General features: G+C 45.1%; 1 protein-coding gene across 42 annotated transcripts in view; it reads right to left on the reverse strand.

The window, feature by feature from the left end:
* Positions 1-23,073, reverse strand: part of MADD (MAP kinase activating death domain) — a 2,081,072-nt gene that overhangs the window by 1,946,168 nt on the left and 111,831 nt on the right. For all 42 annotated transcript variants that reach the window (XM_069623145.1, XM_069623139.1, XM_069623144.1 and 39 more), the window contains 2 exons: positions 17,425-17,583; positions 16,080-16,694 (listed from right to left, as the gene is read on the reverse strand). In XM_069623145.1, coding sequence (XP_069479246.1) covers positions 16,080-16,694; positions 17,425-17,486 — 677 coding nt within the window. In that variant the 5' untranslated portion in view covers positions 17,487-17,583. The remainder of the gene's footprint in view (positions 1-16,079; positions 16,695-17,424; positions 17,584-23,073) is intronic.

Genomic DNA, 23,073 nt, shown 5'->3' on the forward strand with positions numbered 1-23,073 from the left:
TGGCCTCTTTGACTGGCCATTCCTCTCGCCCTTGCAACTGAGGAGTAGTAGCGAAAAGATCTACCCCTCCAAGATTGCCCACTAGGACGAGAAAAAGGGTGAGATTGCCTAAAAGCAGAGCCTAAAGATTTGGCTGCCGCCTTCGAGGTCTGCAACTTCTCAAGGCAGCCTTGTTGCCAAAAAGGTGAGACCCGTCAAAAGGCATGTTGAGAAGTCTAGATTGCACATCAAGTACAACTTTCTAAACCACACAAATCTATATGTAACGGTGCTGGTAGCCATAGATCTGCTGATGCAATCTGCAGAATCCAAACCTGATTAAAAGGGACTCGCAGATGGCCTCTTTGCCGTCCTTAATAATAGCTAGGAAGCCGTCCCTTTAATCGCCTTCACGAATACAATCCCACAGAGTGTACGAAAACTTTGCGAGGGCGCAAGTGGATTTGGCAGATTTTAGAAAATACCTTCCTCGCCCATCCATCTACGCGTTTATCATCTCCATCAGGAGGCATAGTAGGGTACGCTGCTTATTTGGAAGTAGCAGTAGCTGCCTGCACCACCAGACTCTCCGGAGTGGGGCGTTTTGACAGGTAGTCGGGGTCACTACTGGAAGGGCGGTATTTTTTAGTCAAGTTCTTATCAACTGCCGGATTGGACTTGAGTCTCCCAATATCTAGCCACCCTTTTCTGCAATTGCATATGAAAGGGCAAAATAGGATCAGCTTGTGGACTCTTGTCCAAAACGTCAGCGAGGTCGTCCTGCTCATAAGGCAATGGAGGCCTACTCCAAACCATGTATTCCACCACTTTCGACATGAGATGCCTGTTGGATGCATCCGCATGCTCCCCAGCCTCAGCTTTCCAAATTCAAACGTGTGAGGTATCTAGCCCAATTGCTGTTTGTAAGTTGTCATACAGGTCCTTGATTCTGGACTCTTCAGAAATAGAACTCTGGTACATTGGGAGCACCGTACTGTAAACCAAAAGGGGCTTCATCATCCCCAGACCGCTCCTCTTCTTCAAAAATTGAATTAAGAGATTTAAAGAAATCCTTTTAAGATAATGGAGCATATATTTTGTCTGGTTTTGCAATAATTGGCTTTTACGTCATCAAAGTCATCAATGCTTTCTTTATCAGTGCCGACTTAAGAGGGGTGCTCGGCACTGACGGCACAGCCGGCAAAAATGGCGCGGCTGACGTTCAAGGCGGCGATGTCGATGTTAAGGCCTTAGTGGGCGAAGGCACCGCCGGCATCTAAGGTGTTGATGGGGTGGACAACCTCGACCTCTACTTTTCCTGGTGTCTCGTATGATCCTTCGATGTGACATCGGATCAAGGCCTCGAAGACTCACCATGCGGATCAGGCCTTTTTCCTGGGCTCGAGGGCGTGCAGAATTTCGGACAAGACCTTTCTTTTCCTGCTTCTTTCGAAGGCTCGGTAGGAGCATGGCTTTTTTGTTTCTCAAAAATCTTTAGCATTTTAACCCTGAAGGCTTCCCACTCGGCCGGAGTGGACTTATTAGTAGGGCAAGCAACCCTATCAAGGGAAATGTCTGATGAAGTCGATGAAAGTGACAGACGGTGCCTTCTCTTCGATATCTTCAAAGACAAAGAAGAGTGGTGTGAGACACTCCTCGACCTTGGTCGCTTGGCCTTCTTCCTCCGAGGAGAGTAGCCTCTCGACTCGTCGGTCGAAGGTTTTGCGGATCGGGTAGGCGACATTTTAGGGTTTTTGCCTGTCTTCAGCTTCCCCTTCTGTTCCCTCAAGGCTTTTCCAGCCATGGACTGGCATTTCGAACAGTCCAAGGTGTCGTGGTCCGCTCCAAAGGACCACAAACCGATACAGTGCTGGTCAGCGAGTGACATTTTTGACCCGCAATCCCCACACTTCTTGAAACCGGACCTCGGAGTCGTCAGTGTCGATGATGACGACATTATCGAGAGGTGTTTGTAACAAAGATGTCACAAGATAAGGCGTGCCGAATCTCGCTCGAAGCTATCGCTGTCGTGGAAAAGCGAAACTGTGGCCAACGGGCGCTGCGCGTGGCATATTTGCCTTCGATGACATCATTCTCGACAGAGGCCTTTGGGGCACATCGACTCAACGCATCACTGCACTGCGTCCTCTGCTGAAAATGTTTTTCGGAAGCAGCTGAAGCTGGACAATATGCGTCAAAGATGAGAAATACATGGGAGGACACCATCCATTCGAAACTTGGCTTACACATACCCGGACTTGGGATGGCTAATCATTAATCTTGCTGGAAGCCACAAGGGGGCCCAAGGGTAGACAAACATCCGGCTTGCTGACTGCATGTAGAAATGGGTTGGGGTTTTCATTGGAGGCTTGGGGAGCTCACACCCCTTTCTGCCAACTATCAAAATTACACTGGTCCAATATGGAAGGGTTCCCTCAAGGTCATTTTGCTCTACCCAACTTATTAGTACCCGAGTGGGATCTTCATGGATATTTTCTTGAAGGGGGTTGTGGATATGCTGAACCTGTGCGCTGCTGTTCCCAAAACATTAGCCGTCATACTGGCAGGGGATTGAAATATATCACGTTTCCAGAAGCAGGAACACTACATTGATTTGAGAGCAAAGATGTGGATTGGTCTTATGGAAGATAGGGGACTCTGCATGCTGAATGGGGCTCTAAAGGGAGATATTCCTCTCCCCCACCCCCGTCCAGATGGAGAAGGGGGTCCAGCAGGAATAATTGACTATTTGGTATCTAAAGATCTATTCATGGTGATGAAGGAGTTAAAGGTTGTCCCGCAAATCAGAAGTGATCATCATTACTCTTTATATAATACCAAGAGAGAATATTATGGGCTGGCAGTGGAGTTAACTGGGTGGCGAAACTGATTTAAATGGAATGAGCGGTCTTTGGCTGCCTCCACTCCCACCTAATATAACAACAGCTATTGTCTTCTTCAGAAACATTTAAAGTTGGCGAGCATTACACTGCCGTATTAAACCTGTTTGTTCAAAAGGACTCTCCTCATACTGGGGGGACCTTGAGGCACAAACAGGTCTACGATGAAGAGGTGCAAATTAGAAGCCAATTAAGACTGGAAGTTAGAGCATTGAGCTCCTCAGACTTGGGGGTATTCTCACTCGTAAGCCCGCTGGATCCTCTTCTCCCCTGGCCAGGGAAAGGCTCAACGACCACCGAAGAAGGCAGAAGCAGCAGAAGCTGCTAACAAGCAACACCAGAGAGAGGTAAGTGTCAAGTAAAGGAACTTGTTAACAAGGGCGTTCCGAGTGTGAGGTAACATTTACCGAATTGAACGAAAACATTAAATTGAACAAAGGGAATGCATATTTAGCTAATTAAATGGAAGCCTGGAATTAAGCTTAATGAATATATATTGGATACCGAACAGAGTAGAAAGTTGAAATGTAACATATAAAGTGCATATTAAATACCGAATGAAAGCAAATCTTGAAATCGAGCTTAACGAATAACCATTGGATATCGAACTGAATGAAACTGGGCCATTAATCTTATTATTATAACGGGCAAAGCAAGGAATTGCCAAGGAGGAAAATTCCCATGTGAAAGTCACATAGAAAAGCGTACACGTGTGAAAGAGTGCTATAGAAAAGTGGGATATGAACAAATCCACTACAAAGTGAAATTTAGGAGTAAATGCAGTACAGAAAGGCGAAAGACTGGCAAGAGGTGTGTGACACATTATGGCAGAACCAAGAGGCTAACCAGGCGAAGTCAGAAAAGTGTCAACCTGCAAGTAAAGCCAAGAGGCCAACAACAAGCAGTTAAGTGAAAGTAGCTCTGCACAAAGGGGCAGGTATAGAAGAACCTGTGTTGGCTAAAGCGCGTTGGGATCCTGGTTTCGCGACCTGTGATGGTTGGACCGTGTGGTCTGTCAACTGCGCCTAGAACAGTGAACCCTGAACCATGAGAATTGAAAAACATTGTGAAATAAACGAAAGAAATGCACCGCAAAGGAACTTTTGAAGCAAACTAGGAGGGTCAAGTGGACATGGATTTGTGTTGATCTTTTGAGTTGCAAGTTGCTAATCTTGGGGAAGGGAACCCTAAGCGTTGATGAACTACAAATTCTGTTTTGGGGACAGAGCATCAAGACCTCTGTGTTTTTAACTGTGTGATCTCAGAGTTGGGGAAGGGAAACCCCAAAGATTGTATGGAACTGTATTACCTCGAGCGTGAGAAGATAATTGAGCCTTTTGTTGAACTTTCTTGAACTTGGGGCAGGGGAGCTGAAAAAAAAAGCTACATGCTGGAAGAAGCTCAGAACTTTGTGTTAATCACTATGTTTTTGATTGACATCCCTGCACAGTGGTTAGCTTTAGTTGTGAGGTCAAGGATAGTTTTTGGACACAGGCAGACTTGACTCATACTTTCTTTAGTTGTTCAGGTAGGGAAATCCCACCTTAGCATAAGTATAGGCCTTCAACCATCCTGACATTTGAGTTAATACATTATCTTGTTTTGAATCTTTAATCTGTTATCTGTGTCGTCCTTCATGATGCCTTCACAGACTGGGGGGTTAAGATCTGCCCAGGTGAAGCTCTTAAGGTTAAGATATAGGAACTAGCTTATGGGCCACAGGAGCTCTTTGGCTCAACGAGATGCCGACATCGTTTTATGCATTAGCCTCTACAAATAGTGCCGAAATTTGGTCCCTGCTAAAAATCCAGAACGGTGAACAATTGTCTCTTCAGGTTAACCCCATCCCAGAGGAAGTAGGGGTGAATTATTTCACGAATGTATTGGCATTACCCGAGTATCCCAAGGCTTTAATTTGTGAGGACGAATCATGTGATTGGAACCTGGCCCTTATCTAGACGACATTCAGAGTCTTATTTCCAAGGCAAACTCCTCATGTGCACCAGTACCTGACGGTCTATCAAACATGATATTCCAACAGGCCAACCAGTTTATATGGCATTCATAGATGTTAAACTTGCCTTTGACTGTGTGGACCAAGGGAGACGGTTCCAAAAATTGAAGAATTGGGAGTGTTATTCATATATTCAGGTGATGATTCAAGAATTGTATTATCACACCTCTATGCAAGTGAGGCTTAACCATCAGGGTTCACAATCTAAATCAGTGACCCCAACGTGTAGCTCGGAAGCAGCATGCTGCTCTCAGCACCCTAAATTGTTGCTCGCCAGTTGCAATGAGCCATGGTGTGGAGGCCTAGAAGGAGGTGCTCAAGGGACAAGACGTCAGTAGCAGTATACCAAGTCCTGAACTGTTCGAGAATGTTGGCAAATGAGCCTCTTGCTTCCAGTTGGCTTATTTTTGTAGATGCATGATGTGAGTTTGTTGCCACCATGCAAATTATTTTTATGTAAATGTCCTTACTTATTATAGCCGTGTCATTGTTAAAACTCTGTCTTCAGATACTTTGCGCAGCTGACAAATGTATTAATGAGCTAAATAATTGAACCATGTTCCCATGTTTGCGTCCTTGAGAAAATGGTCCTATTCTTTTCCTTTGTACAGGATAAATGGTCATATGTGGCATGCATACTCAAATCTCCTCTATTAAATCATTTGCATGCAATGCCTTTAGTACAAGTGAGGATTGTATTTGATGCCACCATGCACTCCGTGTAGCTGACATATAATGAATTTGCCATATATTCAAATCCAATTAAGTTACTGCAAATATGTTTGAATTAACACACCAATTAAATATATAAATTCCTAGTTAACACCACCACACCACTCTATGAAGTGATTGACAAATGCTCAAATGTTTTGACCAACGTTTGCCACCAGGTTTTGTGTAAAACTCCTTTTGGGGAGAGAAAAGAGGCTCCAAATACTTCAGAAGAGCAAGTTACTTACCAACTGTAACGTTCTTTCGATTGGATGTTCCTCCCACATATTCCTCATCTTAGATACTGTGCTCGAGGCGTCGAATGTCCTTCGTGGGCCGCCGTCGACCATCAACGTCATCCGTAGTATAAAGGGGTTTGAGCTGCGCCCGTTAGCCTCAGTTCTGTTTTTACTATGTTATTAACGCATCAGCTGACCAAGCTTTATTGACCTTTGGCTCTTGATGGAGTTTCGAGTGCAACTAGCGTAAACTATATGGCGGGGTAGGCTGGGAGGGTCGATGAGGAATACGTGGGAGGAACATCCAATGGAAAGAAAGTTAGTTGGTAAGTAACTTGTTCTTCGAATTGATTGCGTCCTCCCACTTATTCCTCATCTTAGATAGGCTCCCATGGCAGTATGAATTTGGAGGAGGGAGTATTAGATAGAAAAAGTTAGTCATGCACAGTGTGTAGGACTGCTTTAGCAAAAAGACCCCCTTGAAATGATGTCGAGTCCAGGCAATAATGTTTCACGAAGGTATGCATGGACCACCAAGTGGCTGCTGCACAAATGTCCTGCACTGGGACACCCCTCTGAAGAGCCGTTGAAGTTCCCATGCCCCTAGTTGAATGAGCCCTTAGTCCATCTGAGGGCTCTTTTTTCAGCCAATTTATAACATTCAGACATGGCTAAGATTATCCATCTGGATAGCGTTTGTTTTGATACCGCTAGGCCCAATTTGTGCCCGGTATCTCCGACAAAAAGTTAGTCAGATTGTCGGAATTTTCTGGAGATATAGAAACAAGAGCCCTTTTTGGGTCCAGTCTGTGTAATCTTTCTTCCTCCTTACTTGCATGCGGAGGAGGGTAGAAAGAAGGTAAAGTCATTTTCTGTGACAGGTGGAAGTCGGAGACTATTTTCGGTAAGTAAGAGGGTTTGACTCGAAGGATAACCTTGTCCTTATGGAAAATGGTGTGAGGAGGCTTACAAGAGGGCGCCTGCAACTCACTCACCCTGCGGGCTGATGTAATTGCAACTAGCAGAATTGTTTTCAAAGTAAGAAGCCTTAGCGGGCAAGAATGTAGTGGTTCGAAAGGTATACATGTAAGTAACTTTAAGACTATGCTTAGATCCCAGACGGGTACCTGAAAAGGTGTCGGAGGATACACATTTATCAGCCCTTTCAGGAATTGGATAACAAAGGGCATTTTAAAATAGGAAACCTCTTCTGAGGTGCGCTTAAAAATAGATAGCGCCGCCAAGTACCCCTTTATAGTACCAACTTGGAGCCCCAAAGGATAAATGTAACAGAAAGAGTACCATAGGAATATTACATAGGAATTGATCTACATTCTTGTCTCTGCACCAGGTACTGAAATTGTTCCATCGACACTGGTACAAGGACTTTGTTGCTGGCCTTCTGGCCGAAAGCAAAATCTCCATTACATCGTCCGGGAGGTCCCAATCCTTATATCTCAGCCTCTCAGAAGCCAAGCATGAAGGCCGAGCGTGTTGACCTCTGGATGGAGAACCCAACCTTCCTTTTGCGAGAGAAGATCCTCTCTCTGTGAAAGACGTATTGGAGGGCAGATTGACATGTCTAGAAGCTCCGGGTACCAAGTCTTCCTGCCCCAATCCGGGACAATTAGGATTATGGTTTTCCTGAACTTTTTCAACCTCCTGATTACTTGACGAATCACGGGGACTGGAGGAAACACGTACAACAGCGGAAATTCCCAGTCCACCACGAACGCGTCTCCTAGAGCTTCTCTTGGGGGAAATTCCCTTGAGCAGTACTGAACGCACCTTTGGTCAATCCTGGCCACGAAAAGATCCACTTGAGGGGTTCCCCAAAGGGCGAAGATCTCCAGAAGGACTTCCTGAGCTAGTTCCCACTTGTGGGGTACTGTGCTCTGCATGCTCAGAGCTTCTGCGTCATGTTCTGCTCTCCGGCTAGGTGAACTGCCGACAGAGATTCCTTCTTGTATTGCCCAGAACCAGAGCTGCATTGCTTCCCTGCACAGTGGAAGTGATCCTACACCTCCTCTCGTGTTGAGGTAGTACATGGCCACTGTGTCATTATTAGGACATTCTTTCCCTGTACAGAGGGCAGAAAGGCTTTCAGAGCTAGTCCGATTGCCCTCAGCTTTGATGTGCAGTTTGGAGACCAAACGACCGCTGATTGTCAGATCGTTGGTGTGGGCCCCCCACCCCGTAAGTGAGGCGTCCGTCTACTATTATCTCCGGCCATGGTTGCCAAAAAGATTCTCCTTTGAGGATATTGTCCTTGCAAGCCCACCATAGTAGATCATGAGTCACTCTGGCCGGAACTTGCAAAAAATCTGACATATTCCCTGAAAATTGAGACCATTGAGTTTTGTGGGCCCATTGAAGGGATCTCATCCTCAATCTGGCCTCTGGCACCAGAAAAATGCAGGATGCCATGAGACTGAGCAACCAGAGGAAATCGAAGGCCGGTAGAGGCTGGGCGTTCTGGAACTTTGTTACCATCTGCAGAATGTGGTGAGCTCTCTCCTCGGGAGGCGAGGCTTTGCCCGAGGAAGTATCCAGGACTGCTCCGATGAATTGGAGCTTCTGGAGTGGTACAATTTGTGACTTTTTGAAATTGAGGGAAAAGCCCAGTCTGTGTAAGAAGTGGCAGGTCATGGTCAAATGTTCCTGGGCTCGTTCGGGTGAACCCGTCCTGATTAACCAGTCGTCCAGGTAAGGGTAAAGGTGAATCCCCCCCCTCTCCCGAGACTCGCTGCCACCATTGCCATCAGCTTGGTGAAAACCCTCGGGACGGAGGTCAACCCGAATGGCAGAATTCAAAACAGATAGTGATAATTGCCAATCGCGAACCTCAGGTACTTCCTGTGCTGGAGATGGATCGGCACATGAAAGTAAGCATCCTGAAATGATACCAACCAGTTTTGGAGTTGGAGAGCCTGAAGGATCGGAGAAAGGGTTACCATTTTGAACTTGTCTTGCCTGAGGAACTTGTTCAAGTTTCTTAGGTCCAAAACGGGTCCCAATCCTCTGTCCTTCTTTGGGATGAGAAAGTAAGGGGAGTACCAACCCTTGTTCCTCTCCGCTACAGGTACATGTTCTATTGCACCTTTCTCTAGCATGGTTAAAACATCCTGCACAAGTAGCGGGTCTGGAACTTTGGGAGAGCTGGCTCCTGGTGGATGGTCCTGAGGCCTTTGTCGAAAAGGAAGGCAGTAACCATGGGCCACTGTTTCCAGTGCCCAAGCATCTGAAGTAATGCCCGCCATTTTTTCAGATACTGAGTGGCCCTGCCTCCCCCCGGGGTCTAGTGGGTTAAGGCCCCAGAGTGGCTGAAGGGACAGTTGCCGCTGCTGGGGCTGATCTAGCACCTTCTCCTCTTCCACAACGAGGATTTTTTCTTTGTTGACCTTTCTGACTGGCCTGTCCTTTCCCTCTCCCAAATGAGGAATAAAAGCGAAAAGGACGACTCCTCCAGGTAGATGACCCTGAGTAAGAGTGTTGCTGAGGTTGTCTTTTAGGAGGCACTAAGATTTAGCAGCCGCTTTTGAGGTCTGCAGCTTTTCTAAACTTTCGTCCGCCTTGCTGCCAAACAACCTCAAGACGTCGAAAGGCATTTTGAGCAATCTGGATTGCACATCTGTTACAAAATCCAATTTTCTCAGCCATGCAAATCTGCGCAGGACTGTGCTAGATGCCATGGACCTGCTTATGCTATCAGCAGTGTCCAGCTCTGGTTGGAGGCATTCCCCCATAGCCTCCTTTCCATCTCTGACAATTTAGAGAAAACCTTCCCGTTCCCTGCCCTCAGGGATGTGTTCAGCCGCTGCCGTCATACAATCCCACAGGGTGTATGTGAACCTTGCAAGTGTGCAAGTCATATTTTTGGATTTTAAGGCCACACTGCCCGAAGAAAAAGTTTTCCGGGTCCAGGCATCAATCCTTTTGTCATCCCTATCCGGGGGATCGAAGGGTAGGCTGATTGTCTCGTAGATGTGGCCGCCTGCACCACTAAACTCTCCGCCGAATGATGTTTTGATAGATATTCAGGGTCAGTTGAGGAAGGCCTATACTTCCCCACAAACTTCTTATTTATGGCAGGGTCAGAATCTGGGGTCTCCCATGTGGCCGTAACCCATTTTTGCAATGCCCTATGAAAAGGGAGCAGGGTCCTTTTTAGGGCCGTCATTAAGGATGTCTGTCATGTCATCTTGGTCAAAATATGGGGAATTTGCATTCCATTCCATGAATTCAATTACTCTATTCATCAAGTTTCTGTACCTTGCATCTGCATGGTCTGCAGGGTCAGGCTTATCAAAATCTACCTCAGGGGAGGTATCCAGGCCACTAGCCGTCTGAAGGCATTTATATAAATCTGCCATTTTCGAATTAGGGTCTACCAATTCTTCTGGGACATCCCTAGTCCCAAATTTTACTCCAGCCGGAGTAACATCCTCCTCAGAGGATTGTTCCTCAAAAATTGAGGACATTGATCTGAAGAAATCCTGTCTAGGCTGTGGGTGGAATACTTTTTCAAACGGCATCGCTCTTGCCTTTGACGAGGGTGTCGATTTTGGCACCGGAATTAGTGATGGCCTCGATAATGGAGTCGAAGGTGTCGAGGTCATTGACGCTGACTTTGATAACGTCGAAGGAGGCTACGATGCCGTCGAGGGAGCTGTGAAGTTCGGCTTCGAGAGCGCCTTCAAAGGTTGCGTCGAAGTAGCCTTCGACATGGATATCGATGGCGGGTGGGTTCCCGACGCCATCTTGCCCAACGTTACCTCAGATTTATGCACCGGTAAGTCGTATTTTTTACTAGGTGTCGGGGAAATATCCTCTGATGACACCCTCGACGATTTATCGTCAGATCTCACGTGTCTGGTCTTTGACCTCCCTCTGTCACTTTTGGAGTGACTAGGGGGCATGGTCTCCACGTGGTTTTTTCAAGGGGGTCTGGGCCGCAATCACGTAAATCTTTAACATGGAGGTTTGGAAAGCCTCCCATTTCTCAGGGGAATCATGTTTGGAAGGATAGGGGATGACTCTTGTGTCCGCTGACGAGGAGGAAGGAGATCGGTGTTGCCTCTTCTTAGATTTGTTCGACAAAGACGAGGAAGATTTCCTCGAGCGACTTCTCAATCTTGATTTCCTCGACCTATATCGAGACTTCCCATCCGATTCCCTCGATCCTTTAAGTTTTCGCAAAGAAGACTTTGAGGATTCCTTCCCCACCGCTAGGTTACCTCTACGTTCCTTCAGAGTCTTGTGGGTCATCGCCTGACAGGAACCGCACTCGTTGACCCAATGGTCCGGGTCCAAGCACCAGAGACAATTTCGATGGGGGTCTGTGATCGACATTCTCTTCCAGCACTTCTGACATTTTTTTAAGCTAGTTTTAGGCATGGAAGGATTCGCCGATGAAGACATAATCGATTGAAGAACTGAGGCGCCGTTCTCGTGTCACGAAGCAAGCTATCGGCAAAATGGAACTAAGACTAACGGGCGCGGCTCGAGACCTTTATACTACGGATGACGCTGATGGTCGACAGCTGCCCTCTAGGGACATTCAACGCTTTGCCCTTGAGCACAGCGCCCTCTAGTGAAAGATTTCCGAAGCAGCAAGCTGGAAGATATGAATATCTAAGATGAGGAATATGTGGGAGGACACAATCCATTCGAAAAATATTTATTGCCGGACCACCTTTTCACCAGTTGTTACAGGTCTCAGGTGCTTTAAAAGGCAATATTTTCCATTACATGCCAGAATAACTCGTAGAACGTAACCTCCAAATCCCCAGCAAAGTGATCTGTAAAGCCTTCATGTATTGACCAGTATTACTCAATCAATATTTAAATAATTTTTCTCCATTAAGTTAGCAATATTTAAAAACATGCATCATATTTCATAAAATTCAGAGAACCAAAAATAAAAAAGCAGCTTTAACTTTTCATACACGCTAAATAAAAACCTAATAATTTCAATTCAATTATATAAAACATAGCTTCCATGCTTATACTAAACACTGAAACAACGACAAATTAACAGCAAATGAACCAAATCTTCATTGACTCCCATTTTGCAGGCCCACATTGTGCTTCCTTCATGCACACCTTCATTGAGGGTTGGGCAAATTTAAACGTACCATTAGCATCAGCCTCCTGCATTCTGGGGATCTTATTTCACAGATTTCTACTTGCCGTCTTATATGTGTACATAAGACTGCAAATATGGCTAAAGAGGGCAGCTTATGTATATTTTGGACATCTACCTCTCTCCCCATCGGACAAGCTCTTGCTTTAAGAACTATTTTGAGTTGACTTAATGTACCAAATTTAGTTATATCCCACCCCCTATCCAGATGGACAGTGCCATAAAATCCCATGTAACACAAGAGTTTCTCTTTACCAGGGCAGGCTGCAATCACACTTGCACTGAAATTCACTTTATGATATGCAGAAAATCCTAGATGTGCTTTTAAAAAATAAGTTGCAAATCTTAACTGGGACAACACCTTCAAATTGAACACCCCTAATTCAGCTCATAATGCGCTACCAGGCGTACGGGAGGAAGACCTACTATTTGGCACAGGAATATATTTTGCAACCCCTCCAGAACAGAACAGTTCAAACCATCCCAGATGAAGCTGCCATAAAAAATAATGGAATGTGCCTTTGCCTTATATATCTTTAGGCTTGTGTGCAATCTAAATGCCTTAGACTTGAAACAACATTTTTAAAAGCCTTTTAAATCTTAATAATGCCCTTTCAGCTGTCCTCTTAAACTGATTGACTCAAGCACCACTCGTTTGAGAAGATTAGGTTCAAATAAATGTGAGACCATCTCCTCATCTCTACATTTATGTAAAATAAAACCTACAAGGTTTCACGCTTTCCCCGAACATCATTTGGGTTTTTATCATATTTAATTTCAAACTATAGCCCCCAAAATAGTAATGTGTGTATAGCAGGACCTGTTGGAGACCCGTCAGCGTTAAGTCCAAAATGGCAGTGTCATCGGCCTAAAGAAGCATGTTATAAAATGTATCCTTCAGAGACGGTGGATTAACTTTCCTAAGAGAAGTACTAGAGTCAAAGTCTGAAAGGAATACATTGGGTCAACTGACATCTCTACTTTTCACCTTCATTGGTGGGGACAAACCATGTATAATCCCCGCCCACCCCATCTTGAATATCGGACAGACGCGGAGATGTCTGCGTTTCACATTTGGATAAGATTTAATAAACAATTAGGGAACCAATAAAATGCAAAATATGCCATTAGATGTTTCTATCAATCAAATCAAATGGTTTCTCCAAATCTGAAAAAGCCACAAATAATCTCTGTCCCTTAACCTTACTGTATTTCTTCAACCTGGTTCTCAGAATGAAGCAATGGTCCACTCTACTAAGCCCGCCTCTGAAACATGCTTGGGATGGCTTCAAGATATTGTTACTTTGAGCCTACACCACCAGTCTGAGCAACAAACATTTGGAAAATATCGTACTGCCAATGTCTAGTAAGGAAATTGGCCTAGAACCGTGGGGGGCTGATGGCCCATGGACTACCTGTTCAAGGAGATGGCATAATGCCTGTCCTGACAATTGCATTAAACAATTTGGTGTCATTCGAAAAAGATCCCATTATTTCTCAATACATTCTTTTTTTGTCTCTGCAGTTTTTATGAGCCCTTTTGAAACTATAGATCTGGCTAGCCATGTACACATCATTCATTAAATGATGATTTCATTTTCTATTCGAGATTCTACATTCTGCATTCTGCATTCAAACCATGGGGCATTCCTTTCTATAACCTGGACCTCCTGAACTGGGGGACGCCACTTGCCAATAGCTTTGTCCCGGATAATTTCAATCAAATAACAAAATGGCACTTTCCTTTGTGGCCTCTGAACTGTTTTACAATTTTAAGAGAATATCTTAATTGCTTGTGAATTGTTAGTTCAAACCAATGCCTCCTCGTCAAGCTTAGGTATAGCCAACCAGCCCCACTGACAGTCGGACATCTTCTTGGTGCCTAACCTATGCCATTGGAAAATTAACTCCCGAATAAAAAACAGTCCACAATACAGTAATCAATTACTCTGAAACAGTATTACTGATAGTATATGCTTAGAAATGTTGCCACTGAAGATCCCAGCAAGTCCTTGAGAAGAATCACAAAGTACACCGGAAAATCAATGTTCCATTTGCGATCAGATTTACATTCCAAATATCTGCCCTAATGTCTTAAAAATATTTTTCTCAAGAACCTGAAACCCCTGGTAACGTTTATTTAGTCTTACAATATTTTTGAACAACCATCTGTCTAAAAAAGGTCCTACTGACCACTCAATTTCCTTAACATTTATGGTAAACAACCACTTAATGTCAAACAAAGTTAAAGACCTTGCAAATGTACTTTACTAGAATTGCACGTGGTCTAGAGGACTGTTAAGTACTGAAAATTAAAATGTTCAATTTGCAGTCTTAAAATGGATTACATTTCTAATTTGTGTTTCAATTATTTTTACCCCAACTGAGCACCGATATGTTTCGTCGAAGAATGGATGTTGCTCACTATTTCATTTGATAAGCAAATTGTGCACATTCCGCACAAAAGGTTGGGGACCCCAGATCTAAATCGATCCTCACATAGAGGGCTAACGCAGGGGTGTATTTAGGACCCTTGCTTTGCTCAACATTTCATAGCAGAAGGGGGGGCATCTGTCAAGGGTGGCCTCATTTCCCCCAAGATTAGGTAAATTATCTATCGCATGGCTTCTGTACACGGCCGATCTGGTCCTTCTGGACCAGATTCCAGTCGGCTCACAGAGACAACTGACGATGTTAGAAATTTACGGGAATGATAATGCATTAGAAATTAATGTGAAGAAATCTAATGAGTGGATCCTGACAGCCACAAGAATTAAAAATAAAATGTCTCTTAATTGTTACCTGTACAAAGCCCCTTTAGGAACAGTGAATGAATACAGGTACCTGTGGATCTGTACACGTAATAATATCTCAGAGGCTCCATATGGAGCAGAGATTAGAGAAAAGCAGGGACAGCCGCTTCACAGCGGCTAATTATTGATAAGAAATATGGAAGATTCCCTTCTACCCCAGTGGTTACATACGACAAACAAAAGTTAGTTCCAACATCGATTTACGAGGCTGAAACAAAATGGTTGTATAGAAACCCTGACTGAAATAGGATAGAGGGGATTTTTTTAGAAAAGGGTTTTGTACCCGGCGGCAAAAGTTTTGCAGTCCAAATATTGCGATATGAACTGGGTATATCATCACGAGAAATAAGTGGAGATCCTTGACGCTATTTAGGAAGTGTATATTGGTTCACGCTAAATTGATCCTACCCTTTATTGGTAAGTTATTGGAAGTTCAGATAGACCGATCCCTACAAAAACGGAAAGAAGATGGTCTAGAATTATTGAGGACAGCAGACATTACTTTAGCCAGATTGTTGTTCATCACTGATAAAGCCAAACAAAATTTGTGGTGGTATGATTGGATGATGACATGGAACCAGTGTAATAGTAAGGTTTTATGAACTGTTTGCCGCTGTATTTACAGAAATTCCCATGTCACAGATACCACTCCTAGTTGCTAAGATTTTGTTTCAACCTCTGGACAACACATGACATTTTAGGTATAACATTGCAATGGCCAATAAAGGAGAGGGGCTGTTTTTGTGCCAATCAGGAGGAACTAGAAATGTTGAGGCATTTACTGTTGGCTTGCCCGAAATAAGCATATAAAAAGGACTTTATTTTTGGCCAAGTATTCTGAAAATTATAGACTTTTAACAGAAGAGAAAGTATGGGTATTGATTTTCAGCGGTTACTTTTAGCAACAATTAGGTTCGTATTGGCTTTTAACAGATGGGGAATGAGAGGCTAAATACTAAGATCAGGGGTTAAAGTTTGGAATAATGTGGATGAATAGTATATCTATCTTCCTTGTTTGTATTAATTGAAATGTACTGAAATTAATTTAATACTATTGTACTATATAATGCGTCTGATTTTATAATATGACTTTCGTGATTGTATTGAAAGGTTGAACTTTTTCATCCATAACAAATACAAAAACTGTGCTGTGTGCTTTAGAGCCATCTCTCAGATTCTCAGTTTTTAGATTGCTAAGAGGCTTACAACAGGGTCCGATCTACCGTCTGACTCGTATCGGAACTCGTGTCAACTTTCGATCTACGTTCAGAACTTTACCTCTGAACTCCTTTGGAAATGCCCATCTTCCTGCTGACCAACCTTTCACTGCAACAGTCCACCAGTCTCTTAAGTGTGTAAAGACACTCTCGGAAGGTGGAGAAGAATGGGTAGTGGCTCAGGATGCACAGTGAAGTAAGAGTGCTGTTACGTGACCGCTGCGTGCCTTTGGCAAGGCGCTTTCCACGCGGGGACTTATTCACGTCTGGTGTGGACTCCGCACTCTGGGGCTGCAGAGAGGAACCGCTTTCAGAGCTGTCATTCGCCACCTCTTCCTGGGATCCTGGGCATTCACTGGGCTTAGAACCCTTCACACAGTCCCTATTCTTATGGCTAGTAGTACTCTCAGCCTTTTCCTTTGGGAGCCGCTTCTGGAAAGAGCGGTAGAAGTTGACACAGATGCCATAGCGTGTGATGCCACTGTCCTTGTCCATAAGGGTGAAAACAAAGGAGGTATCATCACGGAAACTCATCCGCTTCTGCCGCACACTCAGGCATCCCTCCGGCTGACAAAAGAACACCACATCGGGGGGCAGAGGGAATTCAGGGTGATCCTCCAAAGGGTAGCGCCGGAGAAGCTCTGGTGTCTGAGCGATGCTGTCACTGCTTGGCTGCCTGCGGTGAAGAAACAAAAGCAGTCAGCAGGTGATGGCATGAGGCAGGGAACTTGAGAGCGACTCAGACAGAAGGGAAAGGAAATATAGGGTGACAAAGCCTGAGGCAGAAGAAAGTAATCTCTAAGGGAGATTGGCTGAATGAGCAGAAGAGACGCTGGGAGAGACCAAGGAGAAAATAGCAAGAGACAAGCAGAGAGCCATTGAAGGAGCAGAAGAGAAGATAACAGACAATGGCTGAATGAATGGAAGAGAATCCAAGAGGGAAAAGTTCAGAAGGAGCAGACGTGGTGTGGAAAGAGGTTAGAAGTGAAGCACAGAAAGAGTGAAAGGATAGAATTGAATAAGAAGGATAGACAGTGTGAGGAACATGGAGAGAAAGAAGGGAAATATAAAGGTGATGAACAAAAAGCTGGGTGCAACAAACTGAAGAAGTGGAAAAGAAGCCGAGACAAGCAAAGGCTGAAGTGTGCAAGGTAAAACTATAGGGGTATGGTCATAAACTGCCAAGAGATGGAAGAGAAGCTCATAGGCTCACAGTTTGCTCAAATGTTGTTAGATGAAGGTGTGAGGAGCATAAACGAGACAGGGTGGATAGGCATCAGAGGCAAAAGGGGAATTGTGAGGAAGGGACAAAAGCAAGCACTGTGGGTCAGAGGAGAAAGGAAAACGAAAGCAGGGAAGTCAATGTGACTTACTAAGGCGAGGTTACTAGAGGAGACATCACTTACCTTGCTCCGACGATTACCAGGTAATCAAGGAGTCGAGGACACAGCTTCTTCTTCTGTCCCATGGTCCTGGCTTTGTACTATGTCATAACATAAAACTCTCCTCTCCCCAGTACACAGGTGTAATTTCCAGATGAGACATTCGTGTCAACAAGAACAGACCTATGGAGCAAAAGGAGACGGATGAGAAAAAAAGAATAAGATGGTGACTGATTGAGGGTGAGGAGAAGCAAAAGGAGAAAACAGGGAGAAGCAAAGGAAAGGACTAAAGAGTAAAGCGAAGGAGGAGACAAGTGAAGGAAACTTGCAACTGAAGATAAAAAAACATGAGACATAGTAGAAAGGCAAGCCAAGCACATTGGAAAAAGGTGGGGTAGGGGGAAAAAAAAATCAGTGGCGGAGATGTTAGCATGTTCAGGCAATACAATTTAACCACATAGTGTATATTCCAGAACTGGTTAATATGCAAGCACAATATACACTGGGAATATTAGAAAGGAAACGCAATTTCTTAACTTATGTTTTAAAAAAGGCTGCAACCAGCATATAATATCAAAATCAAGAATCAAGGTGCTGAAGGAAAAGGCCCATCAAGGATTGCATCCATTTTCTCAGATCACTGAGCCGGTGTCACCTCAAGAATGGAGTGATTTATTTATTTGTCTGGGGCCTTTTCCCTTTCATTGATCATACGGAACTGCCATAAAATGCCTGGGTATTAATACTGGTGTCTACCAATTATAGCCCAATTTCCTGTGCCCAGCTAATCCTTACACACTTGTATATTTGTATTGTGTTTTATATAGGGCCTTTGTCCAAAGCACTTTTCATAGAAAGTAAACAACGGTACATAAGAGTCAGTAGTGCATGTCGACATTCAGACACTTCCGGTAACAGGCAATCAAGGACAATAAAGCAGGTGAGTTTTCAGGGAACAACGGAACAGAGTAGGGAGTAATGGAACGGAGAGACAGGGGGAGCATGTTCTGATGAAGAGGAGCGAGGAACTGAAAAGAATGAAAGCAGGACTGAGCACAGGGGGGCGAGGAACATTCAGCCTGAAAAGACAGGAAGAACGGAAAGTGCGAGAGGAAGTATAGAAAGAAAGAGGAGAAGCAAGATAGCCAGCGGCGAGCCTGTAGAGAGATTTAAATCCTAAACAAAGAAATTTAAGTTGAAAATGGAAGGGTAGCCAACCAAGAGAGGTAAGAGAAGGAGAGATCGAGTCCCGATAGCAAAGAAGACAAAGTAAGCAAATAGAAGAGTGATAGATTGATTTAAAAGGAGCCAGGCGTGAACAGGGAAGGCCAAAGAGCGTGACAGAACAATAAAATATGCATATGCGAGAATAAATTAGTGAAGAGATGAGAAGTTTCTTAGCATAACAAGTGAGGAAGGGACGGATTCTACGAATATTATAAAGGTGAAAGCGACAGGAACGAGATGTGAGAGAAATATGGTAGGCAAAAGATAGAAAGAGCTGAGTATCATTAGCATAGAAGTGATGCGATAGTCCAAAAGAGGAAATTATAGGAGCAAGTAGTGAGGTATATAAGGAGAATAGAAAAGGACCCAGGACTGACCCTTGAGGAACACTGTGATCAAGTGGAAAAGGTGCAGAAGTGTTGCCACCCCAGGAGACAGAAAAAGTTTGATTAGATAAATAAGAAGAAAAGCACGATAGAACAGAACCCCGAAGACCAAAAGAAGAAAGGGAGTCTGGAAGCAAGGAGTGATCCACTGTGTCAAAAGCTGTAGATAGGTCAAGAAGAATAAGAACAGAAGAGTGTCTAGAATAGCGAGCTGTGAGGAGGGAATTAAGCACACAGATCAAGGCTGTCTCAGTGGAGTGATAGGGTCGAAAGCCAGACTGAGTGGCGGGAAGAAGAGATAGATCAGAAACAAACGTTCAAATTTGTGAATAAACAAGGCGGTCCAGAAGCTTAGATAGAAAAGATAAAAAAAAGAGATATGGGGTGAAGGTTTTGAAACAAGAAGAGGATTAGCCGTAGGTTTTTTTAGAATAGGAATAATAATTGCGTGTTTGAAAGCACTTGGGTTTTTACAAACTTGATGCCAACAGGCACCTCAACTGGTAAGCCCTTAAACTACCTGTGATGGATGACTACCACCACCTGAGAGCTTCAGATTGTCCTAAAGAACTAGGGGATGTTCTGCATTCCCCCGAAACAGGCAGCAAGCGACTGCTCCATGAATAGGGTGGAGCGTTGTACATTGAGGAAGTCACTGCACTTGGATGGTTTCGGACACATCACTCTGTATGTAAGCACTGCATTGCTCTGAATTTATGGAACCTTGTACGAAGGTGGTAAAGGCAGAAAAGGACTACACTACAAACCTGTATCAATACCTAGGCCATCATCTCGACACTCACGCCACTTGACTCGCTAGACGCCATCTGCCCATTTCCTCCCCGCCATCCAGTACAGCTGTGCCCCTCCTCTGTGCCCCTCTGTATCCTATCTCCACCTTCGCTGCAGACCTGTTCGGTTACCTCTGAAAAGCGCTCTGTTATGCATCTATACCAACAGTATTCAAACTGTGGGGCGCGCCCCCGCAGGGGCCACAAGTGCCTCCCTGGGGGGCCATGAAAGCCCAGCATGAAATGTGTAAAAAAAGAAATCTTTAAAAAGAAGAACTTTTTTTTTAGATTGGAAGAAATGGGCAGGGGTGTCTCACATGGTCAGGCTGCATGAAACTGTCTCAGGCACCAATGAAAAAGTGGTCTGCAGTTGTAAATGGATATTCATTCCTTTAGCCACAGACTGTTTCAATAGCACACACAGGGGTGTTTTGTGTTAAAAATGTAAGTAAATTGTGATATTTAAAGAATGTTTATTCAGCAACAATGGTCAAAATGACTAACTGTATAGTGAAATAACTCATCAAACTGGCCCACATTGGCCAACAAGGTGGCCCATTTTGACTGGCCCACACTAGCATTTTGCATTTTTGGTACAGGCATTGCCCTATAGGCCAGTCCGAGCTTGGCTGCTCATCCATGATGGCAAGGGGGCACCCACCCAGTGGCCCCCTGACCCATTATGGAGGAGCTAAGGAGCCAGCCCAGTGAAACAGTGAGCACTCCCTCAGCTGCCTTTTCCAGCTGAGGGAGTGCTCCTGGGCTGGCTGAACTGTCGAAGGGAAACACCATTTCCCCTTGACAGTCCAGTTCCCCAGCCGCAAATGCTCACTGAGCCATGCAAGGCTGGGGCGTATTGCTTCGCCAGAATTGCATAGCTTATTGGAAATACTGGCTGGGGCACTGTATGTCTGTATGTGCGAGAGGGAGCTCCTGCGCCTCCTCGCACATACAGATAGAGCAGCCTGGAGCAGGGCGTTTCAGCACCCATACCCAGGCCAATGCAGAAGGTACCTTTATGTTCTTTTTTTAATTTAAACATGTGTATGGATGCGTGTATGCTTGTGTTATGAGTGAGTGTATGGTAATGGATGTTCGTGTGAATGATAGAGTGATTGGTGCATGAATGTGTGTGTGCTAGTTTGTTTTGGTCCGTTGAGTTGATTTTGGCAAGTGGTGGATTGAAGAGGGGGGGGAGGGTGTACAACAAAGGCATTTTAAAAATGCCCAAATGCCTTTGTTGCACAATCCCCCTACCCACCTGCTAAAATCAGCTCACTTTCAGAGGCGCTGTGCAGCCCAGGGGACAGGGATGGTATTTTATTTATTGGATTTCTATCATAGATGTCCAGTCAAAAATACCATGCTTTCCCCTTTGGCACCCCAGCGCCTTGCATACACACATAATCCTGTTGATTGAGTTAGGCCCAGTGTGGCCCAGGGGACAGGGATGGTATCTTTTTACTGGACATCTATTAGAAAGAAAAGTTTGGCGGGTTCAGCTGCGGTTGAGGACTCCTGTTCCAGTTTACGTAGTTTGGCATCGGATCGCTCGAGGGCGGCCTAACCGTTTTAAGCAGACCCGCTTCTCTGAATATGGACATCCCCCTGATATACGCCTTGAAGGCTTCCCACCTGACACCAAGAGGGGTGGCCTGGGGGTATTGTGTTCGAAGAAAGACTCAATATCGGTGAGTATATCCGCCTTGAACACGATGTCCCGGAGGGCTGAAGATTTAAAACGCCATGTACTGAGTGACGGGACAGTCGTTCCCAGTTCCACTGATATAGTGATCGGGGCATGGTCAGATAGTGTGCAACTCAGGATCTCGGTCTGTTCCACCCTACCCATTACTTCACTGGATACTAGGAACAGGTCGATCCTGGAGGAGCTGTCGTGTACCGTGGAGTAGTAGGTGTATTTGCGCCGTTGAGGGTGCAGTGACCTCCAGGCATCACGGATATCGAGCATTACACACTGTAGCCGAGTAGCCTACGTGCGGCCCCGGTCAGGGGTCGGGCGGCAGCTCCAGTCCTGTCCAGATCCGTGTCTAACACGAGGTTCATATCCCTCCACCCCCCATATAATCTGAGCACCCACGTAGCGTAATAGTATGGTGGCCACAGTATCCACAAACTCTGGGGCGTCCACGTTTGGGCCATAGGAGTTCACCAGAAGATACTCTCTATTTACTATGGTGCAGTGTAGTATAACATATCTGCCATCAGGATCAGTGTAATTCTTGTGTAGCTTGAATTTGATGGATTTATGGATCAGTGTCAATATGCCTCAGGCTTGAGTGGAGTAAGAGGTGAAGTATGGAGTAAGAGGTGAAGTATCTGTTGAGACCCCATGTTGGTGCCATACTTTCGGCCAGACGGCCCGTGGAGTAAGTTTCTTGCAGCAACAATATTTTACAGCCATGTCTATTGGAGTAAGCCATAATCTTACGGGCCTTGGTGTGATTACTTAGCCCCCGGACATTCCAAGACATTATGGTAGTGGGCATTTCACTTGTCTATGGTGTATCCCAGTTTAGTCGTTGTGGCTTGCATCTGCACCCTGTGTAGTCACTCTCAAATCGCTCCAGCACGGTGCGCCCAGTCAGTTCGCCTCTCCCTTTTCCAATATAACTTCCCCAGAGCCCCCAAACCTCGCCGCCCAATAACAACCAGCAGCACCCACTCCCACCCTTTCCCAACCGAGTCCGGCTTCCCTCAAAGGACAGGTGCCGGCTGGCCGATCCCAACCTGGAGCAGCCACCCCACAACAGGGGCCATCAACAATCAAACATTCCAACATGACTTTGCAACTGCAGTGGCGTGCGCCGTTGCCGTGTTGCCAACCAAGCAGAATTAAGTTGAGTGTAGAGTACCACTAGGGTACGAAAGTTCGGCGTTATGGGTATATTGATCGTGTTGTTTCCCTTGGAAAGCATATGGGCCAATGGGTGAAGGTGTTACACAGTTCCGCGCTACTCTGTAGCCGAGCCGAACAGGGGGAGCGGCTCCATCAGCAGATTACACCGCATAGCGGGACGGATGAGAAAGATGTATGTCAATGATTCATCAAAGACCCGGAAAAGCGACAGGAAGTAGGTCAGTCGTTGTCCATGTGGTTCCCAGGAGGTCCGTTGAGTGGCATCTGTGACTCAAAGAACTTTGCTGCTTCATCAGGGACCGTGAAAAAGTACAGTTTCCCTCTGAATGTGAGCTTCAAGCGCGCAGGGAACAGCATTGCATAGGGGATGTTGCGTTCACGTAGCATT

The sequence above is a fragment of the Ambystoma mexicanum genome, chromosome 11, assembly GCF_040938575.1.
Source record: "Ambystoma mexicanum isolate Mex_15411 chromosome 11, UKY_AmexF1_1, whole genome shotgun sequence".
NCBI lineage: Eukaryota > Metazoa > Chordata > Amphibia > Caudata > Ambystomatidae > Ambystoma > Ambystoma mexicanum.